The 16,670-nt window shown below is 35.4% G+C and overlaps 1 protein-coding gene across 1 annotated transcript; it reads left to right on the forward strand.

Annotated features, from left to right (window-relative positions):
• Positions 1-298: 298 nt before the first annotated feature.
• Positions 299-16,247, forward strand: LOC128014302 (ubiquitin carboxyl-terminal hydrolase 43-like). Its single transcript, XM_052597766.1, has 5 exons — positions 299-307; positions 1,165-1,268; positions 8,376-8,468; positions 13,619-13,754; positions 15,891-16,247. Exons 1-5 carry the CDS (start codon positions 299-301, stop codon positions 16,116-16,118), a joined length of 570 nt encoding a protein of 189 aa, XP_052453726.1. The 3' UTR covers positions 16,119-16,247.
• Positions 16,248-16,670: the final 423 nt, after the last annotated feature.

Here is a 16,670-nt window from a genome sequence, read left to right on the forward strand (position 1 = left end):
AAATTATCGTCTGATTTATCAGATACTTCAAGGGTCCTCTAATCTCAGGATAAGAATGCATGTGAATGCAAAAACCTATATTATTTTAAGTTACAAACAATTACATTTTCATTTCTTTGTAAATTACATAACAACGACTTGGAAAACAGACAAAACAGAAAAGGTAAGATTTGAGAGAAGAGAGTACTAATATAATAAACACAGACCTGTAGCGGAACTTGCTCTGCATTGATGTAATTTTTTTATTTTTGTGAAAACAGGCATATTGTCAAAGAAAAGATCAGTAACTGTTGTAACAATGTTGAAGGTGCATAATTTTTTAGAAGGTAATGTTCACTGAAATAGAGTAGTAAAAACATATTAAATAAAAGAGGTGACATACTTTAATTATATCGATTTTACATAACAATTAAATTGAAACAGCTAAAAAAAAGAGAACAATTAAAGAAGCAAGCTGTTTTTTGAAAGGTATGATTCAGCTTATTTTCAATAAGAGCATCCTGATGAAATCAGCTGACAGGATGATGTCAGGATGACGCCCTTCATATATTTTCATGACTCGTAAACTTTTCATGTCTCTCTCTCCTTTTAGGAACTTTTAGAAACCATTATGTCCTAATTACTTGAAATACTTCTTTGCATGTTTTTTGTTCTTGTTTTCTTTCTCTGTGTTTACTAGTGTTATGCCTTGGATAAGGTGCCTTGAGAGGCAGTCTAAAATTATAAATAAAAAATTAACAAAAACTTTGTCAACAGTATAACTCAGGGCTGAAATTTACACATGAAGGAGGAGAAAATAAAAGGTTTAGATGCAAAGTCCTAAGAAAATCTAGGCCAAAAACACCCAACAGAAACAGACTCTAAACTCAACTAAAATTCAAATGAATTTTAGGAATTTTGATGTGTTTTGTGTCAATATCTCCATAGTATAGTATAGTAATCATATTTATATGAATAGAAAATAAAAAGTATTTTGACATTAGCTATATACAGTATACATATATCTGGTTGTGTATTCAGACATTTTTCTGCAGTCAATCTCAGAGCTTTCAATGTCAATGTCTGTACTTTCTCTTTGTAAAGTGTAGTTATACATCCCAAAACCACTATGAAAAACAACTAAATATATTTTTCTTATTTATTTCTGTTGCTTGCACCTCTCAGGGTTCTGTGGGATTGGAGGAGAGTTCATGCCCCGGCCCAGCAAACTCACAGCAGCCTGGAACTCGACACAGTTTCGTACAGGAGCACTTCCAAGCTCAGTACAGGTCAGAAACCCCTTAGACTTTAATTTAAGATCAAGTCCACCTTTTATCTGCCTGCCTGAGTTTTGCATTCTACTGGGACACTTGTGTGGTATTTAAGCGTCCTTGATTATTACTGTATGTCAGTGGTATTTGATGGAATTGTATAACACAATAAAGTATTTTGTTTCGTTTACAAGTTCACAAGTAGATAGAAGGGTTGAACAATTTGGTCTAAAATCATGCTGTGAATAATAATAATTATTATTATTTTTTTTTTTTGTACAAATATTTAACATGATAAACAGTTATAGTCACATCTCTAATGCTTGCTGCTTAGAAAAAAAAGGCTAAAATAACAAAAAGGCCTAAAATCTCATGTTAAATAAGATGTTTAAAACTATTGTAAGCTGTGTCTTCAAATTAAGTCAAGTTTTGCTGACATTGTAATGTGATCTTACTCTATAAGTGTCTATTTTGAGTACTGTAAAGAACAAAAGTTATTTAGTTACAAATGAGCATAGTTCTTGTTTGCGTTCAAATTATATCTTCACTTGAAAGTGACCTCAGACCTAATTTTAAACAATTTAGTTGTGATGGATTCACATTTTTAAATTATTTATTTATTTATTTATTTTTGGAACTAGGCTACTTAAATAATATTATAATATTATATAATAATAACTGCCATTTTCTTCTTATTTTCTAACTTGAGAAAAAAAGTTAAAAATATTTTGTATTCCCCCCACCCAAAATTATTTTTGTTCTTAAAACAAATTACACAGATGACTCCATCTTGATACAAGCTCTTTAAAAGTAACTGTTCAAAAACGTATCTTCACATAGAAATGCCATTTATTCAGTCAATTAAGAACATATTTGAGAAATTCTTAAGAATTTTTCAATAATTGCACTAATGAACATTCTTACGAACTTCTTGGAATTTATCGTAAGAATTTTATTCTTAAGAATATTTTCATGAATCCAGCCCCTGGTATGGTTTTTTCTCTCACAGTTTGGCTTTTAGAACACGATTGAATCATTAAAAATTATTATTTAATAAATATAAAGCTATTATTACACTACCCTTAAAAGTTTGTCAATGTAAAAAAAAAAAAAAATAATAATAATAATATATTTAATCAAAAATAAAGTAATAACTGTAATAGTGAAATATTGTTAAATGTAAAATACCTGTTTACTGTTCATTCCTGTGGTGTAAAAACCAAAGTTTTCCCATGTGTTATTTTTTTCATTTATTAATTTTCTTTGTCCATTTTGCCTACTGGAAACTGAGAAAATGCTAAATCCACTCTTGAGTGTTTGTTGTATACAGAGGCTCTGCACAGCTTGAGTAAACTATTTAATTAACTTGCCTTCACTTGCAGTTAAATTAATTGCATTAGGTCACACAATTTTCAGTTTTAAGTTAAATGAATTAGATGCGTACTAATTAGTTATATTTTTAGCTTGTAATTCTTGCAGATTCCTTGAATAATCATGTTCATGGATTGTTCAGACATCCATCGTGAGGAAAATGACTGGTTATCTTCTGTACCGCAGTTTTGCTGAGAGTTTGTCTCCCTTCACACAAATGGGCTCATCCGGCACACGCTGTGTGAGCTCTCTAGAAAAAAACAAAAAGCAGGCTTCCCGCTATTCTCTCTCAGGCTGCAGGGCTGTTGAAACATCTGCGCCGGAACTTTCTGCCGAGTGAAAATGATCAAGTAATCCACAATTAAATCATACACTCTACTATAGAGAATATTACGCAAGCATTATATTCACCTAGCCTATTTTTGGTGTGACAAAAACCTTCTCGCCAACAGCATTTCTGCTTCTGCAGATGTGAGCAATATGCAAATGCTGAATATGAAGTTTTCAAATGAGCAGAAGTTTTTTGAGTAGGTTTAAATAGTTTTTTTCTTTTTTCAGTGCTAAACATTCGAAAGTATCAAAGCTCTTTATAAATATCCCAATTTTCTTAACTTCATGCCCACTCACATTTAGACTCCCAGAACTCCTCAGTCGGTAGAAAGTCAGGTAGAGATAGACTCAGCAATTTTCTTCAGTTGAGAGAAAAGGTTCCGCTTCTCAGTGAGTTCTTCATTTCACGGCTTCATCTTGTAATTCCATTAGCTGTGTTGTTTGCGCTAACTTTGAAAACCGACAGACTAATATTTCAGATTGCACAGATTGGCTGTTTATTTATAGCTACACACTAACACAGGAAGTACGGCTGTGATATCTACCTTCAGTATTTGTTTAGAATTAAAGTCAATCTGTCTGTCAGTCTGGCTTTGCCTGCAGTGGTTTATCTTTGATTAGATATTAAAAGTAGGGACATGATGCTTTCATGATATGGTCATTCATGTCTGGATTCAATCTATTCGTAGCTGTGTTGTTCTCCATAGGTGTTTAGCACTGAAGTTTCCTCAAGCACTTCTGATTATAACTGATTATAAAGTTGGCTTTACAGTGTGGATGTTTTAGACTACTGTAGTTACCGTTTTCTTTGTCTAGTTAAGGTTGGTTTCTGCTGCAGTAATAGAGCATTGGTTTGCCATGTTGGAGCTGTAATATTAGGACTCAAGTAGTAGGGCTCTGCACAAAAAAATATTGCGAAAAGATACCCCTGATGTTGCTAAAGTATTGACTAGGAGTTTGGGGACCCTGTGTTGATTTATTCAGAAGCTGAGATGTTTTAAAATATAATCTCAAACCCTGAACAGACTTTGGTGTTACCTTAGGCTGCTCTCAGTTTGCTGTCTTTGGATTGTTTTGACTGCAGTTTTTTCTTTTGTTCATCCAATGCATTTTTTTCTCCCTGTTGATAAAAGTGAGTAAACTGAGTAAGACTGAGGCTTGGACTGAGGTTGTAGCCGGTTTTGTTTGGGAAAAAACTGTTCAGCCTGTTGTGTTGTTGACAAAGACGGCTGCCGAGTTGTTGGCTGCCAAGGTCCCTTCACTACAGATTGAGAGAAGTTTACTCAATGATTGGCCTATATAACATATTATTAATTAAAATGGATAATGATAAAATTACAGTATTACATGTCTTCTTAGACATATGATGTAGCTTCTGAGAGAGCTTGTTTATTTACTTAATTATTTTTAATTTGTTTTGCATTCGCGTTGGATCTTTTCCCTTTCTCATCTAATTTAGATAACTGGTCTGAATAATATGAATCGGACTCATTGACTCATTTATCTGACTGCAGCAATAATTTACTTAACAGCTCACTGGAGAAGACAATTTAGTGTTCTGTAGAAGGGGGAAAATCATTGTTTTAAGTAAGAGGTAGAACTGTTTCTAGGAACCTTACAATGGGTTGACTGTAATTTTCCGTCTTTCAGTTTTATTACAAGATTTATTAAAGCAATTGTCTGTAGTTCACTCAAAAATGAACATTGTCAAGATGTCGCAACTCATATTCAGTGTTTTTTTTTTTTTTTTTTTTTTTATGGAACACAAAATATAACCTTCACATTGATCTTCTTCACACAAAACCAGACCACAGGCTGTCAATTTTATCTCCAAAAAAGTAATGCATGTCTTCTGAAGCCAGAAGCCACTTCTGTGTATTTAGCTTTACTTCTGCTGCAGCTCTCCAAATATGTTTCGATGGCTAACTTGCACAGAAAAGCTTACACTGAAGCTTGCCACATCTTATTTCTAGCAGCATCACTTCTTGTGTGTAGTATTTATACATAATACACTATGTTAGAAATTTGGACATGAATGCATTCTAGTGGTGAGAGTTCAAGAGCTTCAGAAGCCTTGGAATATACAGTAGTGCAAGAGTTGAATGGGAGACATGTCTGTGGTGCTTTTATTGTGCCATTTTCATGTCTTTTTTTTGTGTTCCATGTAAAAAACAAAACCACATACAGGTTTGGAATAACATGAGGGGGAAATCATGTTCTAATTTACCATGATTTTCAACTTCATTCTTGGATCATAGAGAGTTCAGTAGCATCAGGGGTCATAAGCAAGCATGCTGAATGTACACCGACAGAAAGGCTCTGAATGGTTATTTAAATTCCACATATGCAATGTCCCTTGTGTTTGATTATTAATTTGCTTAAAATGATCATGGTTTCTGCTACCGATATTTTTTTTTTAAGTCTATAGATTTAGGCTAGATCATTAGAAAAGGAAGAAAAACTGTGACCTAGAGATAATAAAACATTTGCTCCAAAGTAGCTCAGTTCAACCTTTCTGTAACATTTTATTTTTATTCTGTACCATGCATTATTTTTGTTTCATGTCATTGATGTTATCAGTCAGGGTTTACAATGTACAAAGTGCTAAAAGGAGAAGTAAAATGACCTCGTTGTATTTAGATCAAATTACTATCATAGAGCAAAGAGGGTTTTTTTTCTTTTAAAATTAAACGTTTCTTGTAAAAATTATTGTTTTGTCTTTCATGAGAATAACATTCACTGACTTAACATTACAATTACAATATTACAACAACTTGACTAATGACTTTGAGGAAAGGGTAACTCAGGGATATGGTAGATTGACTCTGCCAATCATGCTCTTCTGACATCTTCACCAGACTAGTTCAAAGACAGTTTTCTCAATGGACGTCCTTTTAAGTGGCACTGTGCTTTATCACAGCTTAACGACACAAGCATGGCGTGGGAAAAGAGGCACCTTATTGTAGACTGCAAATTGGGTCCGGAAAAATAAAACGTTTTCTCCTTCTTCTCTCTGAGCTATTTTATTTTCTAAGCAGTTTGCAATTTTGCAATGGTTTGTGCAACATATAGGTAATACAAGTATCAGTTTATAGTTATTAATTCGTTTGCATTTTTCATAAGAAAAAAAAGACTTAACTGTAAAAAAAAAAAAAAAAATCTGTTTTTATTTATTTTATTTTTTGTTGGTTTGAGTTCTCCTTCATGATCTGTGTTTAGTTCCAGTGTACTTGATTTCTGATTGGTTAATTGATTAGTCCCACCTGTTCATTTTTCCCCCTCTTCCTTTGTCCTGTGTATTTATACCCCCATTTGGTTCAATTCTTAGTCTGTTCTACTTGTTAGGCTGCTTAGTGTTTCTCCTGCATTTTTTGTAAAAAGTGATACAGAGTTGATTCCGATGGCTTTACATTGCAAAGTATAAGCCACAAAACTCTATCCATTTGATTTCTGTGAACTGGATGTGCACAAAGAGCAGCCAAATATTTCCATTGCTGATATTGTTCACATGCAGTTATTTTCACTACTTTTCATTACATTTCATTGCGCAATCTATTTGTATTTGGTGCAAAACTCATCTGTTGAGTGTCTGTGGTGGTAGGTGTGCACTGCTATTTTAAGGGATCTCCACTGGTTGATATGACAGCTCTGCTGAGTTAAGAAGAGACAACTGGACCCCAACATGATGCAATCCCAGCCACATTCTACCTCTGCTGTTCCCTCACTTTTTCATTTTCATTTATTCCACTTACAGATGTCTCTTCTATCTGCATTTCTAAATCCCATCATCATCTTTGCCTCCGCATTCAATTTTCAGCGCTCTATCTGGACTCGCTTTTTTGTTCCCGCTGATATTGAAATCCATGCATTCCAGAGTTTCCTGTCTCTGTGAATATGAGGGCCTGTGCACATCTCTCCTGGTTTGCAGGCTGTCGTCTGTACCGCAGAGCCCAAATGCATTTCCAGTGCTCAGGTGTTGAGTCATGAAGGGAAGCTCTATATCGGGCTCCGAGGCAGACGTGCTATGGACTTCATGCCAAACAACTGTGCTTTTCAAAAACAGAAAAATATTTTTCTTCATGCAAAAATCTGTATTTTGGTGGTGTTTTCCATTATCACAAGATAAATATTATTCATAGTAAGATAGTAAGACAGAGATTCAGCATACAGTAGTTAGCTAAATGAAGAATAAGCTTAGTTATTTGATGTTCAATATCAAATAAAGTGCTATAAGTGTCACTCTAGACACGCAAATATTTTGGGGCATTGCAACGGATATATCAGGCTCACCAGCATCTTTTTAAAAGCAAATTTAACATATATATAAAATAATAATAATAATAATAATAATAATAATAATAATAATAAGACAAATATACAGTCTACTCTAAGTTCCTGAAATACTGCAGACCTTCAGCTTTAAAGTTTGTTGCTAAGAGGTCATTTCATGGTGTATTGATCTTCAACTGGTCTTCACGTGATAAAAATTCACAAGTTCAGCAAACTTGAACTTTAATATGCAGTGACATGGAGCAAAGTGTAGAGTGAGCTTCCCTTAAAAGGTTTTGTAGATGTGATGATAAAAATAAATAATGAATAGTGTAATCATGAAAAGAAGTCCTAATTCTTAATACATCTTTTTTTGTGAATGTTTGTTTATTTATTTATAAGCAAAATTGTAGGGGAATTTAAGGGGAAAAAAAATTGTACTTTTAGGATTAGAATGATGTTGCACATAAAATACAGGACAATAAGCCACAGGGAAGCCTTTTGTAATGTATGAAATATATATGGTGTAGCTGATTGATTGAACATACTGTAGATATTGAAAATACATGGCCAAGCCAGTTGGCCTAAACCTTCACATAATGACAAAAAAATGGTATTTTAAATTGAATTGTAAGAATGAGAATCAGACTCTCCTTGATAATAGCATATGAACATTTAAAATCTTACTAAACACACAAACTACATGACCAAATGCGCATGAATACCCATTTGTATTTCTGTTTCAGCACGACATGTCTCACAATGTGAGATTCATAAAGAAATAATTCCCAGAATCTGGTGTGGAAGAACTTGACTGACCTGCACAAATCCCAGAAACCTACTAAACACTTAAGATGAATTGGCATGCCAAATGAGAGTCAAACCCTGTGACCCAACATGAGTACATGACCTCACTTGTGTCTCAATGGCAGCAAACGCCCACAACCTTTCCAGAAGATTCACGTTTGTTTTATTAGCAATGGGAGGACCAAATCTATATTAATGCCCATTAATAATGACTGTAAAAAATTAAATAATTTTACTTGCAACATTTGGAATGTATAAACATTTTACAATATATATATGACAAAGAATGCAGTTCATTGGACGATTCCTGACAGAATTACATATCTCATGGTCATTTCTATGTTTCAGGTCATCATTGACGTGCCCTCATTGCCTTAAACAGAGCAACACCTTTGACCCTTTCCTGTGTATTTCACTTCCAATCCCACTGCGACAGACCAGGTATGTTACTGTGTCTTCTGCATCTGTTTCTTTGGAATCTATTAGGCCTGTTTGTCTGTATATGTATTTTTATGTTTGTTTCTGTTTACCTTTTGCTATTGTGTGTTTAAGTTTGTTTGTGTACTTAGCCACCCAGAAATATTGCATGTGATGAATGATCAAGTGCACAGCTCTTAACAGGACATTGTCACAATTTTCTTAAATCTCAGAAACTGCCAGTCAGCAAAATCTCTTCAGTGAGATTGTCAACCTGTCAGAGAGACCGATGATAGAATGAGAGAAATATCTAGAGAGAACTATGGCTCATCATGAATGCTTGTACCAGTAATACTGTCTGAAACACTCCCAGCATGCTCATCTCTGAATCACAGGTTTCACATTCATTTTACTGAAAGTGGAATACCTAGCAGCACTGAAAGCTTAGGGGGGCAAATCTGAAGGTCGTCAGTAAATGTCAGTGCTAGTTTTATTACCAAAAACTACCATACTTATTGTTATGAATTATTACAAAGACATCAAATTAGATTAGACAAATGCCTTGGACAGACAGAAACAATTCTGCCAGCAGACTAGCACTGCTTGCATATGAGTTGAATGCCTGGGCAAGACTTTAGTGCCAACAGAGAGACCAAATACAATAATCAGATCTAACTTTCATTGAGATGGTGGCTAAAACTCATCAAAAGTTTCAAGAACTACATTCTTATTAAATAAATCATTCTCTTTATATATATATATATATATATATATATATATATATATATATATATATATATATATATATATATATATATATATACATATTTTTTTTATTATTATTATTTTACAAGTGATACTGCTATGGTGTATACTTACAATTGTAATTTACAAATAAAGGCTACTTCACAATTTAAAGGATTAGTTTACCCAAATGTGTAAATTGTTATGACTGAATATTTTGAGCCAGAGGTAGCTAGATTAAACTTGAGAGCCAGTTAAAGGGTAACTAAACCAAAACCAACTTTTTTTAGTTAATGATCTGTAAGAATGGGGCTTTATTAGTGCTGTTCATTGATTCAAGTAACTTTTTTGACATTTGAATATAAAGTGTTTTAATTCTACAATATATGGTGTAAAAATGTCTGAGTGCTGCCCTCTTCAGGTTGAATGGTGGCTACTGCAGTTGATTTTTTAACTGCTAACAGAACCTCACAAAGAGAAACCTGCAGAGTTTAAAATGGAGAGTGACTGTAGTGACGCAAGTAGCTTTGCAACAGAGTGTTCATTTGAAGTAGAGGACTTTTCTCCCCCACCTTCACCTGAAGTGCAGGATGTAGAGGTGTCTGTGGACACAGGGCCAGGGCCTGAGCCATATAAATTCAAGCCACTGGCTCAAACTGCGGTCTTAACTCCCGCATCGCGATCGCCATCCAACGATGCTAGCGAAGCAGCCACGCAAGAGAGAATGGGGCCAGTATCTGAGTAAGGCACTGCGTCACTTTTCAGTGTGAGCTGTGTGGAGAAGCCCATTTCCTCCTCCATTGCGTTGGCGAAGCAATCCCGCGTTTGCGGTGGTACGTGACATAAGCGTTTCCCACGAGTTTCCGCCTAGAGCTGGAGTGTGCAAACTGCATTTTACGCGGGATTGCTTCGCCAACGGTGACTTCAACTTCTGCCAAAATCATTTTCTGGTAAGATATCTGTACTTTTAATTGAGTATGGCTTTCAGGTACTTTGTGTACACCACAGCTTGTGACTGTCCAATTGACTGCATATTTAATTGCATTGTCATGGTCCAGAATAGTATGAAAGACATTCTCAGACAAATTGTTGAATAAAGTCGCTATGTTTATTTTCTTTGCATACAAAAAGTATTCTCGTCACTTCATAATGTTACAGTTGAACCACTGATGACAGATGGATGTCTTTCATACTTTTCAGGACTTTGAGAGTGCAATTTACTATGCAGTCAATGGTACAGTAATAACAACTCTTTTTTTATGACTGGCTGACATCCATTTTCACCATTACCGTTTAAAAAAAAAAAGTTGTTACATGAAATACATTACTCACAGTTTGCGGTATTGTTGTTGGTCTGATCAGTTGGCACGGTCTGATCTTTGATCAAAAGTATTTTGGCAAAGTCAGCATCGTACTGCAATTTGTTCTCAAAAGATTCAATGGTGAAATGTACTGTATACACATGTACTGTAGCACTGACGTGACTGGGATGTTCGCTAAAAATAAACTGAAACAATTTTTCTCTGACGTCGGTATTAGGGCTGGGACAACGCGTTGAGGTCATCGGTGACATCGACGCAAAAAATACGTAGACGCCAAATATGCGCATCGATTCGTCGACCTGTTTTTATTTCTCTAAAAAACGTTTGCAAAACGTTTACCTTATATGCGCTGAATATACGCGATGGCCGGATCAACATTCTGTCCAACGTTATATAACCAATCCAGGGGTTTTTCTGCATTGTTTCTTTTTTTTTTTGGCGGCTGTCAAAGCTTTATTTTATTGGTGAGTGATGCGTCATAGAATGACCTCTGCGCCTGACAGGGCGCGTATGAGAGAGAGCCCCGGCTGCGCGCGCACTCACAGTCTTCAAACAACACGAGCGCTTCTTGCTCTCTCTCTCCCTTGTGCAATCAAAATCATTAAACACGATAGAAAAAGGGCGAAACACCAAAGTTTCAAGCACGCTCGCGCACTCACAGTCTTCAAACTACACGAGCGCTGTCTTGCTCTCTCTCTCTCTCTCTCCCTCGTGCATATTAACCAAAATCATTAGACATGATAGAAAAAGGGCGGAACGCCAAAGTTTCACGTGGAGCATTCTGAGATTTCTTTTTCTCCATGACAGGCTGCTGGCTCCCACTGTTAATTTTTTTTGTTGTTTTTTTTTTTTTTTTTTTGGAAAAGCACTCTCTGTATTAGCTTAAAGCCCTCAAGTTTACATTGGTTACTGTATTCTTTCAATTGCTCTAAACAAGTATTTTGGGTGACCTTTTTTATTGAATGCTAGACATCAAGTTGTATTTATTTTCATGTGAAAGAAAAACTTTTTTTCAGTAAACTAGGCCCTATGTGTTCAGTAAACTTGTTTCAGTAAGCTATGTGTTTTCAAGGCTTCAAGGTTTTATTGAATGCTATCTCTATACAAGTGCAAAGTAATGCATTCTTAGTCAGTCTTTTATTTTGTAATTTTAAGAGCAATAAACATATATTGCAATGTTAAGGAATTCATGTTTTTTTTCATTCAGATATGTAAATCAACTTGTATAAATTGTCAGTAGTCAATTAATGGGGAGATAATCGAAATCGAATCGCTCTGAAAAAATTAATCGTTAGATTAATCGATGCATCGAAAAAATAATCGCTAGATTAATCGTTTAAAAAAATAATCGTTTATCCCAGCCCTAGTCGGGATCCTTCGGCAGAGTGTGCAAACGTGTTGTTTTTCTACATTCAGGAATGGCACATAGTCTGCCTGACATCACAGTCTTATTGTGAGCAGCTACTCCTACAGACCCACTCGCTGCATGTCGACTGAACACCTGTGGGCTGGACAACAATGTGATCATGCAAAAATAACCGTAGTTGTCTTGCAGTAGAGGCGGTCATATGCAAACGACTGCCCAGGTGACGTCATCTTGTCCCTCTGATCCAAAACCATTTTCTGATTTTATGATGAGGTCATTTTAAGTTATGAAACTTGCAGGACATCTTCTATGTCAAAAGATTAAGGGAAATTTAGTTTCTTATGTCATGACCCATTTAAAGTGCTTTCAGTTTTATCCAAAACAGAGGAACATGAACATCTGGCAGTGTTTTATTATGTTGTTCGTTCAGAAATGACCTGGCCTTTGAGAGGCGCTAAAAGGTTATTGCTCCTTCACGTTTAAAAATAATGTAACACCTACATTAAATCTGAACCTAAACCTAAAATGATATTGTTATCAAATGAAAGCATGAGATGAAAAAAACATTTTCTGAAGCAGCCATGCCACTCTAGCTTCTACAAACCTTAAAGCTCTTTTATCATGACTTGTTTTTTACTGATGCCTGAGCACTTTACATGCAAGTGCAGTGATATACCAGGTGAGCTACTGAGCATGTTTACTATGTCAGAGACATGGATTTAGTTATGTGATGGAAACCTCAGAATGTATTAGTTTACAAATTATGCACAGTAAAAGTGTTTTGAGGCCATACCATAAAATGGCAAGGAAATGTGTCAAAAATGTCATTGTTAATCAATAATCTGCCCTTTTCATCATTTGTATGAATAATATAAAAGTAATTGAAGTTTACTGACACTAGTGTTCATATCAGCTGAAAACTGTGGCTGCAATAAGAAGTAACAATTAAACAAAATCTAATTTTTCTAAAATTTGCTTCAGAATAAGCTCAGTCTATGACTCAGGCTAAGTCATATGACTCTCACCTCACCTCGTGCCACGAGAGATAAAATCTAAAATGCTTCAGTTGTCTTCTCACTGGTCCACTCGAGGGAAAGTGTGGTTTTGAATAACTGAGTGCTTTTGTTATTTCCAGTATTTCACATATGGCTTTCAATAATGCAGCAGAGAGGCATCTGAAAGTCCATCCAAGTCTTTAGAGCCACAATTGCAGCTGCAGTGAAAAATGCATTGAAACCAGTAGCTGCTGTGCAACTGGCTTGTGTGAGACCATTTCCAATCAAACAAATACAGCAGGAAACAGATCAGCTCTCGATTCTACCCACAAGCTGCATGTGTGTGTGTGTGTGTTGCAGTGTTACAGTCCAGACGTGCTGATTTAAATCAGTGATTTTGATTTGTTACTCAATCTCGCACAAATTATTTCAGATACTGAATATGACAGAAGAGGATGTTTTACAGTGGCTTTAACCATGGTTAAAGAGATGGTCTAAATCTGGCTTCATTTTATCACTCTTTTGTCATTCCAAACCTGTATTGGTTTCTTCAGTGGAACACAAAAGAAGATATATTTTAAAGACCATTGAGAACCAAATAACACTGGAGCCTATTGACTTCCGTTGTTCTAAAAAAAAGAAAAGAAAAGAAAAACCTACAGCATGTTCCACAGAAGACAAATTTATGTCATGAATGAACAGCTACAATCTATGATGTGATAAATTTGTATGTTTTTGTATGTTTAGGGCCCTGAATGTGATTCTGGTGTTCAACACTGAAGGTCAGCGGTTTCTGAGAGTAGGGTTGGCCGTGCCTCTGTTTGGGTCTATCTCAACACTCAGGGCCATGGTAGCAGAGGAGGGCAAGATCCCTCCAGACCAGGTGAGACCTGCTTTCTGTCATACTGTTTTCTCTCTTTCTCTCTCTCTCTCTCATTTTTTTTCCTGTTCCTGAACTTAACTGTGTGTAATACACACTCACACTAATAGTTTATTTGAAATATTGTATTATACGGCACATACACACACTTTGCTTAGTCTGGCCAAAGAATAAATCTTTTTGCACACATCTTCAAGGTTTACAGACAGTAATAGTCTGTATCTCTATTCATACTCCATTAGACTGCCTTCTCTGTTGTTAATGGAAACTTCCCAGACTTGCTCAGCCAGGGTTTAAGGTGTTATTGTGTTAGATACATATTTTTAAATGTCACCACTGTAATCCTTGAATATTCATTATTTTACATATTCACTCATTGAAACCCAATACATGTGGCTTTTTTGGGGGTTTAGCATTCCACATGTCATGGCTTTTAGTAATTATGATTTTTCCAATACAGTGGATTAAAATGATGGTTATCTCCCCTCCCACCTTAAAAAAAACAAACAAATAAAAAAAAAGCAAACAAAATTTCTTATCATCTTCAGAAAGGAGTCTTCAGAAACTTTAGACTTTATTGATTCTCGCACTTTAAGCATGTACATCACTTGTCAATGAGGATGTCAGGGCACTATAAATGGTTTATATTGTACAGCTTGATCATATTTCTCTCATTCACACCAACATCTCTTTTCCCAATTCAGAGCTGTTTATTATTATTATTATTATTATTATTATTGTTGTTGTTGTTGTTGTTGTGGGGTGACAATGATTTTGGTAAAATAAATAGATCCTTTTTAGTGCCTTATAGCTATAATGCAGTGAAAATTAGTGTATGACTTATGTAGAGTAACCAATGCTATATTTTACCATAATGCAATGCGCACATTCACATTCCATGCCTGATAAGATTTTATCCATACAGCACATTCCATACACAATGATGGTGGTTTTAACACATACAGAATGAAGAGAAAGAAAAATAATCACAGGAAGTTTATTTTTTAAATTTTTTTCATTTGGCAGATGCTTTTATCCAAAGTGACTTAAAGTTGAGGAATACAACATGTTGTAGATTAGTTTGTTAAAATCTTTATTTCATGCTTTTGATAAGTCAGTCCGTGTCAAAATATAGAGAACCACATTTAAACGTGATACACATTTATACATAATAAAATAAGCAGTAAATTAACAGTTTATTCAAGTTTTTAACTTATCTGCCTAACTAATTTAGTGTGTTGTATTGTAATGTATTACCCAAGGATGTATGAGGATATTATGCATCTGGTAAGGAATATATGGCCAGATGCTATTACCTCAAGGTAAAGAACCTATTACCTTCCTTCTTCAAGTTTTCCAGTTCGCAGTGCCTCCATGAAAGGGGCTTACCAACTACTAAGAAATTCTCAACTCTTTGCTCTTATTGTTTTATTCATAATTGTATTTGAGCGTTATTAAACTTTTATAAAGTGTTCGTCTCTTCAGCTCTGAGTAATAATGTGGAGAGGCTTACAGGATGCTGTGGCTATTTCTGAGCCACCCAAACAATATGAGAGGGCAGAAAACATCAGTGCAGGGCACAGCCTTCCTTAGAGATTAAGGGAAATAGATTACTGACTGCCTATTTTGCCTTTAGTGTACACCGATATCGATACTGAATATTATATGTTGGGTCAGGGAACAGATTTGTATTTGCCATGTTTCACAGAGCTTAGATTGGGTATTACTTGGCCATTTGGAAAAATTAGCCTTGTATTAACAGCGTATAAGCCCGGATAAACTAATGCAGATGGTGTCTCCCCCTTGTGGTGGGAGGCGATATTGAGGTGAGTGTGTAGAGAATGTGCTTGGCTTGTTCAGAATAGCAAACTATTATAATAACCTCTCTTCCTGTATAACAGAAAACAATAGAAACAGACCTACCACTGAGCCTAATAGTTTGTCGTGCCGAGTATTGGAGCTGAAATCCCCTTATCTGTTGATTTCTCATGTGACAACAACTTCTGGAAAAACAGCTGGAGAAGAATGTGAAATCTTCTTCGCTTACTTGGACCCACGTTTCTCATTCATATGAATAATCCGTTCCATGGTGTACAAGGTTGTTTAACTCTCAGATCAAAATGCATCTTTCTCTCATAGGTGATTTTGACAGAGATGAGCTCAAATGGGTTCCAGCGCTCTTTCTCTGATGAAGATGATATGACGAGTATCTCAGAGAGTGATGTCATCTACGCCTTCCAGGCTCCACCACTCTCCACCAGAGGAGGCTCCATGCGATTCTCAGGTACCCACTCAGTGTTTCTGACCTTTCAAAATCCTTTGGGTACCATTTCAGTTTTCCTTCAAACTGTGCAAAAATCTATTTAAACTGAGCACTGCAACTTATCTGTTTCATTGATTGCATTTTAGTGTTATTATGAGTGAGCTGTGATAGATTCATACTTGATTTTAATTGCCTTATTTAAGTCACAGCACGTTCCAGATTATCAAAAAGAAATATGACTTATATTCGGGAAAATACAGTATTTCTTGACTTTTTTATTTTTATTTATTTTTTTTGCTGTTTAAAAAGCCTAGGGCTATTGCAGACAGATGTGGTTTCTCTGGACACCTGTTTCATTGTTATCTGTCAGGAAGTTGGGACATGTGTGTGGTATTAAAAATATTTTCTTAAGGCAATTTTTTAAGACAAATGCATATAGAAGTCAATGTACCGGAGAATGTAGGATTATAATGAGATATTTACACAGAAATATTTCAAGTACACAGTGACTTCTCAGTCCACTGATATTTAAGCATAACTTCTTCCTATAAATGAGCTTACATTTTTTTTCAAAGCGATGTTCTTGTGCTGTATATTTTAAGTCCATTGAAGGTTCTAAAGAAAGCGTTCATCTTGAAGATTAAAAGGCTCTGTTA

This window comes from Carassius gibelio, chromosome B25, assembly GCF_023724105.1.
Source record: "Carassius gibelio isolate Cgi1373 ecotype wild population from Czech Republic chromosome B25, carGib1.2-hapl.c, whole genome shotgun sequence".
NCBI lineage: Eukaryota > Metazoa > Chordata > Actinopteri > Cypriniformes > Cyprinidae > Carassius > Carassius gibelio.